A 13,211-nucleotide genomic window follows, 5' to 3' on the forward strand; every position below is an offset into this window, starting at 1 on the left:
TGGGATAAGAGACTGGGTGTCGGTGACTGCCAGAGAATTCAACCCGGCAGCGGCGTGGCCCATGGGCAGGGGTCGCCTCTTTTTCCCTCTTGTGCCCTTGGACAGCGTTAGCGACAGATTGCCGACCGTGGGATGGGACGGGGTGTGCAGGGTGCAATGGGACGGATGCGTTGGGACGGATTGGGATGGGATGGGCAGGATGGGATGGCAGGGGGATTGGCAGGGGATGGCATGGCACCGCATGCACGGCACCGCATGGAGAGGAATGGGCCCGATTTGGCTGGCAGCTCCATGTGCCAGTCATGTACTGGACTTTAATAACAACCGAGTATTAATGCTGTCTAGGCAGACGGGCAGATTACAACACGACCGAGGCAAGGATGAGGAGGCCCAGGGATCAGGGACCATGAGGCCCAGGAAACCTTGGTCTGCACCACATCCTAAGTGTGTAGTCAGTAATATCGAGGACGGCAGCGTACCTACGGGGAGGGACTAGACAGAACAGACTAGACTGCCTGCCCATACAAGACCTACGTACTAGTGGCGGCGTGGGCACGGCTGGAGGCTGGCGTCTCGGCTTGCCTCGCTTGCTGTCTCGCTTCTGCCCGTTGAGAGAAGGGCGAACCAAAGGGCCCTGGGGCCACGGTTCGCCTCAGATTCGCGAGCCCGTTAGACATGCCCTAGCGGGAGCTTAATTCAAGCTTCGACGCCCGGGAGACCGAAACCACCACCCCGTCAGGATGACAACCCTACATTCTGCTGGCCGGGTGGGCGGGAGAGCAGGTGAGAGTGACTGACTGACTGCATGTCCCAAAAGCCAACCCCTGAATCAGACCACTTAAAAAAAAAAACCTTCCTGACTACTATCACCCACCTTACACAAATGCTCTTTCCCCTGCCCCCGGTCCTCCTTCTCTCCCTCTGTAACATGTGTGTGTGTCTGGGAAAGCAATCTAGGAATCTAGGTAGGTATTTTGCAGGTATGCGCGTGTATGTCATGTACTGTGTATGCATGTGTATAAATGTGTAATGCACACGCACACACACGCACACAAGCCTGCTTGAATGCCCTCGCTGGGTTCTTGACCGGTTGGTTCATGTCCCCTCCCCACACATGTCACAAGCCACTTCTCTTGGTTGCTGACTGCCCTGCCCCTGACTTAAACGGGCTTCGTGCAGATCCGGCGAAACACTTTGTCGCCCACCCACCGGTGCCACCATCCATCCGACTGCCACGGTTGTCGAGGCCGTCACGGGCGGCATCGCAGAAACATGGGCTCTGTAGGATACGGCCCTGGCAAGAGATCCCGACGGATGTCGTTGCCCCTCCACCCCCCCCCCCTTTTCTTCTCTTCCTTCGACTGGACCTCCTGTGGGCCTTGCTGGTGAGGCCTGTCCCCGTGCTGAAATGACAGAGTGGGCAGCTCCTGTCTCGCCCACCGGACTACCTATATTCCTACCCAGCAGTGAGCACATGACCCAATCTGCCTAGGCAAGCAGGCAGGCAGGCACTTGACGCTGTTCACTGCGTTGCGCGAGCCGCAGATCAGATCTTTAACGAATCAATCCCTCCCTCTCCCATCACACAATGCTGACAATGCATCTCGTTCGGGACACAGGGGCTTTGCTCCGCGGAAGCAAGAGCGGGGGGTTGAGATTGGCGAGCTCACATCAATCGAGCCCTGGTCGGCTGGCTCAGAAGAGTCAGGTCCGTCTTCATCTCCTTCCCCTGGGGAGCAACCCCGTCCTCCCGAGTTTTGCTTTCCTTTCTCCAGCGCCTACCCCCCACTGTTTGGACTGTCAGACTGTTTGAACCCTTGCCTCTGGGAGAGCCTGCATCTCACGAAGAGGTCGGAGAACGGCTGTCCATACTCGGTGATCCCCGCAAGTCGGCCCGCGGGAGGGCGACCCGGTGCGTATTATACCACTGCTCTATTGTGTGCCTGTATTTCGAGACAGGGCTTTCTTGGCAGGGACAGCGACTGCCAATATCTGGCCAGACAAAGTCAGGCCGGCCCTTGGTGACATCCACGAGACAATGCGAATCCGAACAGGTCACCAACTGTGCAGGTAGGTGCAGGTGCAGCCCCTTGTCAAACCCTTGCTGTGGGCAGCAATGGCTGTATTTGCTGGTTGGGGGCAGCCCAGCAGAGGCCATCTCTCGACCAGAAGAGGAGCATCCGAGTTCAGTTGCTGCTGTTGACAACTTGAGGCCGACAATGTCTGGCGACATGTTCCTGGCTAACACCACGCACACGCACCGACTGAGTTCAGCCCGGTGATGAGACACATTGATATTGCATGCATACAGTACTAGGTCACAAGTGCCTGGGTACGGAATGAGCATAGGTATGCTCGCGTAGACAAGGCTCCCGCTCAGCTGGCTGGTGTCGGCAGCACTTTGCGCGCAGGTGTATATTGCGTCTCATTTGATCTCTGCATCTAGTCTGCTGTAGAGCTTGGCCTCAGCGGTAGACTATGTTATGGACCAGAGACTGTATGCCAGTAGTATTGCTGTGAAACTCCCGGCTGATCAGCGAGAGAAACACACATTAGCCTTTTTGCCAACCCCGGCTCCTGCAGATACGACACGACGACATGTGCTGCCCGATGTTTGAGCCCTTGCGGGCCTTTGTGAGGTGGGCACGGGGTCACGGCCTGGTTTGAGCCTGGGGTGAACCTGCTGACAAGAGAGTAGGCACGTGCTCGGGAGCTTTATAAAGCGGTGATGGCTTCGGGCTCGCGGGCCTGCCATGCTGCCCGCACGCCATTTTGCCCTCGCAAGGCGCAGATATGATGGAGGCCCGGGCTTGAGGCTTGAAGCCGACATGGCGATGTGATACAAAGGCCGAACCCCCTCCAGTATCAGGTTAGGCTGCATTCACATGTACAAAGCTCATGGGGAACCTCGAGGCGCGCAGAAATCGCAATGGGGAATTCGACAGGACCCCAGCAGTACCCGCCTCACCGCCCATGTCAATTGTAGTTGACTGCGCGTTGTCGACTGTGTGATATACGATTTGGAGTTTTGAGTCTCCCGCATGAACGCGTGGGATCCTTGGGCGCCTGGGTACATGGGTGTCCGCTTCCCGCCGTGCTCACCTAATCAGCTGTTCTATCAAGCTTGGCCTGCGTGTGGACGGTAGAGCTCCAACTTTGGCCATGACGCCAACATCCGGGCTAGCCTGCAGCCTTTGGTGTCGAGTTCCCATGTGGCGCCAGGCACTCGCAGACAACACACCCTCTGCCCAAGCACCTCCCTCATGCCTCCACGCCGCGCCTAGACATGAGCGGCACTGCACACAACGTTGACACCACTCTTAGCGGGCCACCAAGCAAGTCAGACAGGATCAACGATCCGCACACAACCATCAAGGCCCCCCCCCTCCCAGAACCGACCAGCCGGTCACACCACCGACAGTCACCGTGGCTTACTTCCTCTGGTCAAGGCGGCAGAGCTCAGACCCGCACGTCTCGAGCGATCCTGGCCGTTCTTCTCCCCGGCCGCCGCCTCGGGAGGTCACAATGGGTGAGCAGCTGCCGGCGAAGCCCATACTCACGCCCCAGTTTTGCCTCTCGACTACTACATTGCGAGGTGCGCACTTACCCGACTGCCCCGTCCCTCCGGCCCCGTCCGGCTGCTGATACGTGCTCTCGCTTGCAGAGTTCCTGCGGCTATCTCGAAGCACCCTCGACGACTCCATCACGCAGAACCTCAACGCCCTCGTAACGCCTGCCGCCCGCGGCTTCGACCCCACCTCCACCTCCCAGCGAGCCTCGCGCCCACAGACGCGTGGACAGATCGAACCCGGCTCCTGCCAGAACTTCAAGGATAAGATACTCTTCCCCACGGTAAGCACAAGTCTTGTCCTTCTACGGATCCCCGTCTGTGATGTTTTGGAGGGTCGCAGAATACATCTTTTCAGGCCCCGTGGCAAGTGATTAACACATAATAGTGGCAGGCCCGCTCCGACGTCTTGAGCTACTGCGCGCTGGTGGCTACAAGCCCGGACCCTGACGATCCTGAGGCGGCAGTACGGGAGGCGGAACTGGAGAGGAACAGGGAGAGGGTCGTTAACGAGAGGCTTGACCCCTACTCGGCGCGCTACTTCCCACGCGAGCCCAGGACGACACAGCTGGCCTTGTTGCTGCGGCAGGAGCAAGGCGTGGAAACCATTGTCAGGTCTAGGACGTGGGGCCTTGTTCGGGAGAGGTGTGGTGACTCGGCCGACAACTGGGAGAGGGCAATTGCGGATTGGAGGGCCAGGAACGGCGCATAGCCTGCGGTGTGCGAGCCGAGTCTCTCACATAGACGCCGCGGGCTCAGATGCTGGTTTGGGGGCCACTTTGGATAGATATGCTAGCATAGGTAGAGAGACGCTGGCCCTGGCCGATGTAGAAGTGACCTAGGCCGCAGGTAGACGAGGACTACTGGCCGGGCCGCACTGAAAGTACGGCGATGTTGTCTGTCAAAGCTGGAGTGACTACAGCGTCTTGGACAGGCACGTTGGTCGAATGCCTGCGCATGCCTGGTGCTTGTGCATATTGTGCTCGCAGGCATGGGCACGCCACCGAGTCTTTCTGCCGGGGACTTATACACAGACGTTGTTGTTGTAAACCCTGCGTGTGTCCTCCCTCTCTCGTATTGCCATGGATGCGGACCGCCCGACGGCTGGCGCCGGCTGGATGGTGGGGAGCTAACGGACCGACCCCACGTCCTGCTAGCTGGTACTGTAGGGCCCTGAGCCCGAGCCAGAGTGCAGGCTTGTCATGCCGCCGACCTGACCTCCAACCTACCTCTGCCGGGAGCAGCTTCTTGTACGTACCTCTCTCTGTGAGTTTTGACTGCCTTGGCTTGCAACGGGGCGCCCACACACAGCACCTACACCCTCACACACGACACTTTTGCATCCTACACGCTGGCCTCTGTCCTGTCCTGTCTCGGCCACGACCAGACTTATCCTCAGACTTGCTCAGCCCGGCATGTGCGCAGTCAGCCAGCACCCTCACCTTCCGACCTCATAACACGAAGCATTCCATCCCACCAAGCTGAGCCCACACCCGCCCACGTAGCAACTGTACTTGCACATCCACCCCGGCCGCGGCCCAAGTACTGCTTCTGCCCCGGGGACTCGCTCGAGTAGCTGACAACGCCTTTGCTCACACAGACCCTGTCCCACCCCCCAACACAACAGACACTTCTCCAGCGGACACAGCGCCAGGCCCATCCGTCGAAATGTCACAGAAGTTGAGCACGAGGGAGCAAAATCTCTTCCGTCAGGTCGTCCGCAATTATGAGGAGAAGCAATACAAGCGTGGCCTCAAGGCCGCCGAACAGATCCTCAAGAAGAACCCTAAGCACGGCGACACAATGGCCATGAAGGCCCTCATCCTGAACGCTCAGGGCAAGACCGACGAGGCGTTTGCACTGGGCAAGGAGGCGCTGACCGTTGACATGAAGTCGCACATCTGCTGGCACGTCTATGGACTGCTGTACCGGACCAACAAGAACTTCGAGGAGGCTATCAAGGCCTACCGGTTCGCCCTCAAGCTCGAGCCCGACTCCAGCCAGATCCAGCGAGACCTCGCCATCCTGCAGATCCAGATGCGCGACTACCACGGCTACGTCCAGAGCAGGCTTTCCATGCTGCAGCAGCGTCCCCAGCTGCGGCAGAGCTGGACCGGCCTGGCCATCGCCCACCATCTGGCTGGCAATCTTACCGAGGCCGAAAACATACTGAAGACGTTCGAGGAGACGCTCAAAACACCCCCGCCCAAGACAGACCTCGAGCATGCAGAGGCCATCATGTACCGGAACATGATCATTGCCGAGACTGGCGACATTCAAAGGGCCTTGGACCATCTTGAATCGGCCTGCAAGCAGAACCTGGACCGCTTGTCCTTTATGGAAGCACGAGCCAGGTATCTGGCCCAGCTGGGGAGGAAGGATGAAGCGGCCCGGGCCTACCGCGCACTCCTTGACCGGAACCCCGATCACCCTGAGTATTATGACTCCCTCATTGCAGTTCTCGACTTGGCAGAGGGTGATCTTGCTGCTCGCAAAGCAATATATGACGAATATGTCGCCAAATCGCCTCGTTCAGACGCCGCGAAACGGCTCCCCCTGGACTTCTTGACCGGTATGTGCAAACATGCAGACCGCCCACCCCGCTGCCCTTGACCAAATTAGCACTTGCTTTCCCTTCTTCCCCGTTGCGCCTGCCCCCTCCTCCTGCTAGTCCGGCCTTCAATTGACTCTGGCTAGGCGATGACTTCAGGGAAGCAGCCAAGAAGTATTTGACTGCGGTTCTAGACAAGGGTGTGCCCTCCACCTTTGCCAACTTGAAGCACCTTTATAGTGATGATTACAAGAGAACAACCCTGCCCGCCCTGGTGCAGGAGTACCTGGAGAGGGTAGGCGGGGAGCAAGCTAATGGGGACAGCTCCAAGGGCAAAGGGGCGGCCCTCTACTTTTTGGCTCAGCATTACAACTACTCCAAGAGCCGCGACCTTGCCAGAGCTATGGAATACGTGGACAAGGCCATTGAGCTGGATCCCAAGAATGTTGACTTTGCCATGACCAAGGCGCGCATATGGAAGCACCATGGGAACCTGCACAGGGCATCAGAGGCTATGGATCAAGCCCGAGCACTTGATACCAGGGATAGATACATCAACACCAAGGCTGCCAAGTACCAGTTACGAAACAATGAGTGCGACAAGGCACTTAAGACAATGGGCATGTTCACCAAGGCCGATACGCCCGGCGGCCCACTGGCAGACCTTCTGGATATGCAGAGCGTTTGGTTCCTGACCGAGGACGGCGAGGCCCACGCGCGACTTGGCAACATGGGACTAGCCCTGAAGCGGTTCCACTCGGTCTATAACATTTTTCGACGTGTGGCAGGAGGACCAGTTTGACTTCCACAGCTTCTCACTCCGAAAGGGCATGATCCGGGCCTACGTCGATATGGTGCGGTGGGAGGACCACCTGCGGGACCACCCGATGTACACGCGCGTGGCGATCGATGCGGCACGCGTCTACCTGCGGCTACACGAGGAGCAGAATGCAGTGGAGGCCAACGGGGTCAATGGCTCGGCGGGCGCACACGGCGACGACGCCCTAGAGAAAAAGAAGGCGGCAAAGAAGGCAAAGAAGGAATCTCAGCGTCTGGAGCGTAAGGCGGCGGACAGGGCAGCCAAGCAGAACCCTAACCAGGGCCAAAAAGGCAAGCAGGACGCCGAAGCGCTGAAGAAGAAGGACGACGACCCACTCGGGCAGAAATTGGCGGGCACGATGGATCCGCTGGGAGAAGCCATGAAGTTTGTGAACCCGATGTTGGCGTGTAGCCCGAAGAGCATTGAGGCGCAGGCGATAGCTTTTGAGGTGCTGATTCTCAGGAGTAAGTCATACCAACCCCTGCACCCCCCCCCCCCAACAACAAGATAAGCCCCTTCCTCTTCTCCAGAGGGGCAGGAAGGCAGCAGCAGTCATGTACCCTGACTGAAAAGGTCCCATGCTGACGTCTCGATACAGAAAAATACATACTAGCCCTTGGGTGTCTGAAGGCCGTGCTAGCGTTGGACGGGGAGAACGCCAAGGCCCACGAGCAAGCGGTGCGACTGAGGCAGGCGCTGGACAAGGAGGGCGGTACGCTGTCACCCAAGGTGGCCAAGGTCGTCAAGGCCGAGTTTACTGAAATCCCGACGTCTACGGATCTGGCCAAGCACAACGAGGATTTCCGACAGAGGCACAAGAGCAGCGCGCAGCACGTCCTGGCGAGCATACGCGTGCAGGAGAGGCTGGGCGAGGACCGAGGCAAGCTTGGCAAGCAAGTCGCGGGCTTGCTGCAGCTGGAGGGAGTGGAGCTGAGAGACGCCAGCGATGCGCAAGAAGTGCTGAAGAACTGGAAGAGCGGAGAGCTAGAGGGGTTCAAGAAGGCGGCAGCGGAGAAGTGGCCTGAGTCGTCGTTGTTCCTATAAAAGGCGCCTTGCTCAGGGCCCGCCACGTGGCAGCAGAGGTGGAGGGCAATTTGGCAAGACGGTAGTCTGTCGGATGGTATTGCAACTGTGTCTGACCCAAGGAGCCTGCATCTGGGCAGCTGTATTGGCACTACCTAGGTACGTAGCAGCGTGTGGGTGCAGATGCTAAGGCGGATGCGGCTGAGCGACATTGCTGCATGCTGCAGAAATGTAGTAGTTATGGCACAGGCCCGCACAATATGAGGCAGAGGCAGAGTCAGAGACGGAGCGGCCAGAGGAAAAAGATAGATGGATAAGATGGACGCAACCCAAATGGTCACATCGCAGGGCCGGGAAAGGGGGGGTGCATGTATCAACGTCGAGGTGCATGGCCGCCAAACTCGGCTTCCGCGGGCTGGGAGGACGCACGGGCTAGGATCCAACCAAACGCCTCGGCGTTGGGCCTGTGCGAGAGAAGTCAGGATCGATCCCAGCCCGCCTCAAACGTGACAGTTGCAGTTGCAGTCGAGGTCGAGAGTAACGAGAAGGCAAATTTCTACCTACCTACCTCTCCTGCAGCCAAGTACTGTACCTAGATTTCTACAAGTAGGTAGGTAGGTGGTGGGTGGACTACCTAGCTAGGTGCCTGGAACGGGGCACACAGGGCACATGGAGGCACGCAGTGCTGCGGATGGAGGAGATTACGGTAGGTACTGGACGTCCTGACCCATGTGCCTGCCAGGTAGTAGCGGTTAGCTACCAGGTAGGCAGGTAGTCAGTATACCTAGGTACTACTTATATGGGATTCTCCTCTCACCGTCAGTCCCTCGCACCAACACCTGTGACCCAGCTACCTGCACGTCTGCACCCATGCACCTGTTCGCAGCATTCTTTCCTGCTCGCCCTCCCCATTCAGTCAGTCACTCGTTTCGACGGACCATCGTGCAGTCGTGAGGTCTGGGTCCAGTCAGGCTCACGCACACGGACACACACGCGCACAAAGAAAGGCACAAGCAACAGGCTCAGAACATCCCCCGGGCTCCGTCGCAGCCCAGCTCCGGCTCGCGGGTCCGGCTCGCGCGCGCCGTGCCGTCGCATCCGGTCCACCTCGTGCGCGCGCGTTGCGAGCTACCAAGAGACAGTTCAAAGACCCATTGTCCATACTCCAGGCATTCACCTTCGACATACAGGTCACAGAATAGCCTCGCCTTGCCCCAGTCCACTTCAGTTCGGCCCAGCCCGGCCCAGCCCGGCCCCAAGCCGCCCACCGGTCGTCTGCCAGCCTCACCCGCGCCAGCCTCGCGCTCTACAACGCCCTTCGCACAGAATCGGCGCCAGCCTCACCCACCCCGATGCCGTTGCAGCCTCCCGACCTGGCCGAGTCCGAGCCTGCGCCCGGCGACTCAACTCACACAATCAGGCTCGCTCCAGACCTGTCCCTCGCCATACAGCACGACGCCCTCCTCATCCAAGGTACGGCCAACCCGCACCGCGACACCGTGTTCCGCGGCACGGCACTCAAGTACTGACGCAACCCTTCAGATGGCAGGCCGCGTGCTGCCAAGAAAAGCAGGACGTGCGGTTTTGGCTCGTCAGGTGCGTCAAAATCGCCCTCCTCCTTCTCCAGGGGACAACGTCGAGTGCCGTGCTAACCGTCCCTGCTTGCCTGCTAGGTGCCTCACAGCCTCCTCCTCCACAGCGCATTCCCCTCTACAACATCCTCTGGGCCGAGCTCGACGATGACCGCCGCACCCTGACCATCGACTACGCCCGTGAGGCCTCCAAGACACTCCGCCGGGCTGCCAAGCTGTCATTCTCCTTGAGCCCCGAGGCTGCGTCGCCCGACCAAGTCTCCGAATGGGTACAGCACCTCGTGGCCCGCTCTTACGGGCCGGCCCCCCGCCGGAGACGCGCCTACGTTCTGGTTAACCCGCATGCCGGGCCGGGCGGCGCGGTCAAGATATGGGAGAGCCAGGTCAAGCCTATATTTGAGGCGGCGCGCATGTCCCTGACGGTTCATGAGACCACCTTCTCCGGCGAGGCTGTCGGCCTGGTCGAGAATATGGACATTGACCAGTTCGACATTGCTGTGCCCTGCAGCGGCGACGGCCTTCCCCACGAGGTCTTCAACGGCCTGGGCAGGCGCCCCGACGCCAGGCGAGCCCTGCAGAAGATAGCCGTCGCCCACATCCCCTGCGGCAGCGGTAATGCGCTCGCCTGCAACGTGTTCGGTACCCACAGGCCCTCCCTGGCCGCCCTAGCCATCGTCAAAGGTGTCGCCACCCCGCTCGACCTGATCAGCATCACCCAGGGCGACAGGCGCATCCTGTCGTTCCTCAGCCAGGCGCTGGGCATCATGGCCGAGGCCGACCTTGGCACAGAGCACCTGCGCTGGATGGGCGAGCACCGCTTCACCTACGGCGTCATCATGCGGATTCTAAAGAAGAAGGTCTACCCATGCGACCTGTGGGCCAAGGTGGACATCGACCACAAGGACGGCGTCAGAGACCACTACAGGCGGGAAAGGGAGAACACCTCGGTCCTGGAGCTCGACAAGATGACCCCCTCGCTCGGCCCCGGGACACAGGCCAGCAATGGCCAGAGCTCTGTTGCTGATTCGGATGAGGCGACGCGGAACGACGACGCCACCGGGCTGCCGCCCTTGAGATACGGCACAGTCAATGATAAACTGCCCGAGGGGTGGGAGAAGGTTGGAGCGGACAAGGTGGGGAACTTCTACTGTGGAAACGTGAGTCGCCCGCCTCTTGCCGCGTCAGCCTCGTGCAGCCCCTCAGCCAGGGCCCCGGTCCCATGTGACATGATAGCTCACTCACGCGCACACAGATCGCCTACATGGCTCCCGATGTCATCTTCTTCAACGCCGCCTGGCTCAATGACGGGCTGATGGACCTCGTCACCGTCGACGGCGACGTGCCTACACCCAAGGCTCCGGGCCTTCTCCTATCCGTCAGTAACAACTCCTTCTTTGATAATCCTCTCGTCACGTACCGCAAGGTCTCGGCATTCCGCATCATCCCAAAGGACCAAAAAGATGGGTACATTAGCATCGATGGCGAGAAGGTCCCATTCGAGCCGTTCCAGGCAGAGGTACACCAGGGTCTGGGCATGGTGATCACCAAGCGCGGCGTCATGGAACACGTCGGCCCTAGGGATTGGGACCGGGTTACGACAAGCCAGAGGTTGATGGCTTAGGGGCCCGTCTCGCCATGGCACGCGTACAAGGAGCCGTGGCCAGTCTTCCATGGTGATCAGTGATACCCCAAAAATAGAGGAAAGGAGTATAGGAGGCATGTTGGACACGAGGGTGTTGCTAATTCATAATCGGGGAGAGCGAGTGGACATGTCAATTTGTATATAAATGAGGACGCTGTCAATGACACTGCTGCCTTCAGGTGCCGAAACGCACGTCCAGGGGGCCAACAGGTCAGAAGAGGAGACGCTCGATTTGTTGACTGTCAATGTTGCCAAATCTCATGAAACGAGGTGCTTGTGCCACGTCTCTACTGCGAACCTCAGTCCTAAGCGAGCATGCTGGGTGTATCGGGCTCGAGCCATTTTTTAAGCTCGCTCGCTTTGCCCTTTCCAAGCACATGCAACACCAGTGCCCACACCAATGGCCAAGGCACTGGGCTGGCACCTCCGGACTGAAGCTGCCCTGCCCAGTGAGACTGACGGGCCCAGCAAAACATGTCGATGGGTTCCTGACAGCCTCAGTCCATCAACTCATTGGCTAGGTCTCGCGGCCTGTAATGTCCTCGCCCACAGCCGGCACGAGTTCAATTCGCGAACGGGTGCGCCAATGCCGTGCTCAATCCAAACCGACCCACTCATCATCAGCATCATCATCATCACCGCCATGTCCCCCACCCGACTTCTCGTGGTTGTCCTGCTGCCGATTCCGTGGCAGGCGCTCGTCGAGCAAGGACTCCTTGGAGCGCTTCCGCACGGCCGGGCTGAGTGTTGTAGAGTGCAGCGCCTCGACGAGGTCGCTGAGGCGTTGGAGTACCTCTTCCCCTGAACGGGCATTCGGCTCTCCTTTCTCTGTTGCCTTCGCGCGGTCCCCCGCCTCGGGCTCTAGACTGTCCTCCAGGATGCGGGCCTTTTCGGCCTCGTCGACCCATATGTCCAGTGCATGCAACTTCAGCCCAACAGGGACAATCTTGGGCATCAGAGCGTCCTCTTCCTCCTCTTCCCTGCTCTCCTCGTCGGGCCGGAATGGCCAGTCGGCCAACAGCCCCAGCATCTGCTCCACTTTGTTGTCGTCAAACCTGACAATCGGGCTCGCGACTGACCCGTCGGCTGCCCTCTTCCTCGTACGCGCTGTCTTCCTGGCCGGCTCTCGCAGCTGCATCCAGACCAAGCTGCTGGCCAGAGTCCTTCTTACCAGGAGAAGGAACTTCTCCATGCGTAGCACGTCGATTCCAGTGGTCCACTCGCGCGCCATCGTTGCCCAGAAACCCCTCAACCACGGGATGACGGCTGTCTCGGGCAGTATCCAAACGAGATCGGCGAGGTCTTGGCAGAGAGCCTGCTGCGGGAGAGGCCGATCACACATCCATAGGGCGTAGAAGAGCCCTTTCCAGAGTTTGAGGATGTCGAGGGTCGAGAGAGAAGAGGAAATGTGCTTTGCGGAGAGAAAGGTGCGGAGAGAGTCGAGGGCGGCGGTGCGGGTTTTGCGATCTGTCAGCGATGCAGGTTAGCGACGGCGATGGCGAGCAAATTTCCAAGACACTCACCACTTGATGCCAGGTTCTTTATGAACGGCATATGCTTGTCCTGTGAGGCCATGGCGATGAGCACTGCAATTTGACTTCTCTGAGCGACACGTTTCAAAAGGTGGTCAGCTTCTCGGTTGAGTTGCCCGCAGTACTGGGTAATGGTCAAAGCACCTGCCTCGCCGACCGCGCAGACGACAGCTGCAGTGATGAGGATAATAAACGGCAGAAAAAAGTTTTGGCGGTGAAGCCGCCCGTCCTAGTATCGGACTGAGTGGGCAGTTAAGGGAGGTTGTCAGATTCTACACACGTTATATGGTGGAACCCTTGTATTTTTGGTTGATTCTAATGGTTGACGTGATAATGTATTCTGTATTGTGTTTTGCTTATTTTAGCGTATTGCAGGGGCTGGTTTTTAACCGCTAATTTTAATGCCTTAGGTATTCTTTATAATTAATATTATAAATTATTTATAAATTTATTATAAATTTATTAAATAATTATTTTTTATAA

At 58.6% G+C, this 13,211-nt stretch overlaps 4 protein-coding genes across 4 annotated transcripts; 3 read left to right on the forward strand and 1 right to left on the reverse strand.

Annotated features, from left to right (window-relative positions):
* Positions 1–3,525: 3,525 nt before the first annotated feature.
* On the forward strand, positions 3,526–4,280 carry INS49_005302 (uncharacterized protein; the record flags this gene model as incomplete). Its single annotated transcript, XM_043166083.1, has 3 exons — positions 3,526–3,595; positions 3,665–3,852; positions 3,957–4,280. 3 exons carry the CDS (start codon positions 3,526–3,528, stop codon positions 4,278–4,280), a joined length of 582 nt encoding a protein of 193 aa, XP_043017342.1.
* A 956-nt stretch (positions 4,281–5,236) lies between these two features.
* On the forward strand, positions 5,237–7,983 carry INS49_005303 (uncharacterized protein; the record flags this gene model as incomplete). The annotated part of the gene is made up of 4 exons (XM_043166084.1): positions 5,237–6,140; positions 6,266–6,879; positions 6,947–7,403; positions 7,538–7,983. 4 exons carry the CDS (start codon positions 5,237–5,239, stop codon positions 7,981–7,983), a joined length of 2,421 nt encoding a protein of 806 aa, XP_043017343.1.
* Positions 7,984–9,314: 1,331 nt separating this feature from the next.
* INS49_005304 (uncharacterized protein) lies at positions 9,315–11,175 on the forward strand (the record flags this gene model as incomplete). The annotated part of the gene is made up of 4 exons (XM_043166085.1): positions 9,315–9,435; positions 9,505–9,558; positions 9,636–10,711; positions 10,807–11,175. The coding sequence occupies 4 exons, from the start codon at positions 9,315–9,317 to the stop codon at positions 11,173–11,175; spliced, it is 1,620 nt and encodes a 539-aa protein (XP_043017344.1).
* Positions 11,176–11,791: 616 nt separating this feature from the next.
* INS49_005305 (uncharacterized protein) lies at positions 11,792–12,771 on the reverse strand (the record flags this gene model as incomplete). The annotated part of the gene is made up of 2 exons (XM_043166086.1): positions 11,792–12,663; positions 12,720–12,771. 2 exons carry the CDS (start codon positions 12,769–12,771, stop codon positions 11,792–11,794), a joined length of 924 nt encoding a protein of 307 aa, XP_043017345.1.
* Positions 12,772–13,211: the final 440 nt, after the last annotated feature.

Source organism: Diaporthe citri (assembly GCF_014595645.1).
Source record: "Diaporthe citri strain NFHF-8-4 chromosome Unknown scaffold_16, whole genome shotgun sequence".
NCBI lineage: Eukaryota > Fungi > Ascomycota > Sordariomycetes > Diaporthales > Diaporthaceae > Diaporthe > Diaporthe citri.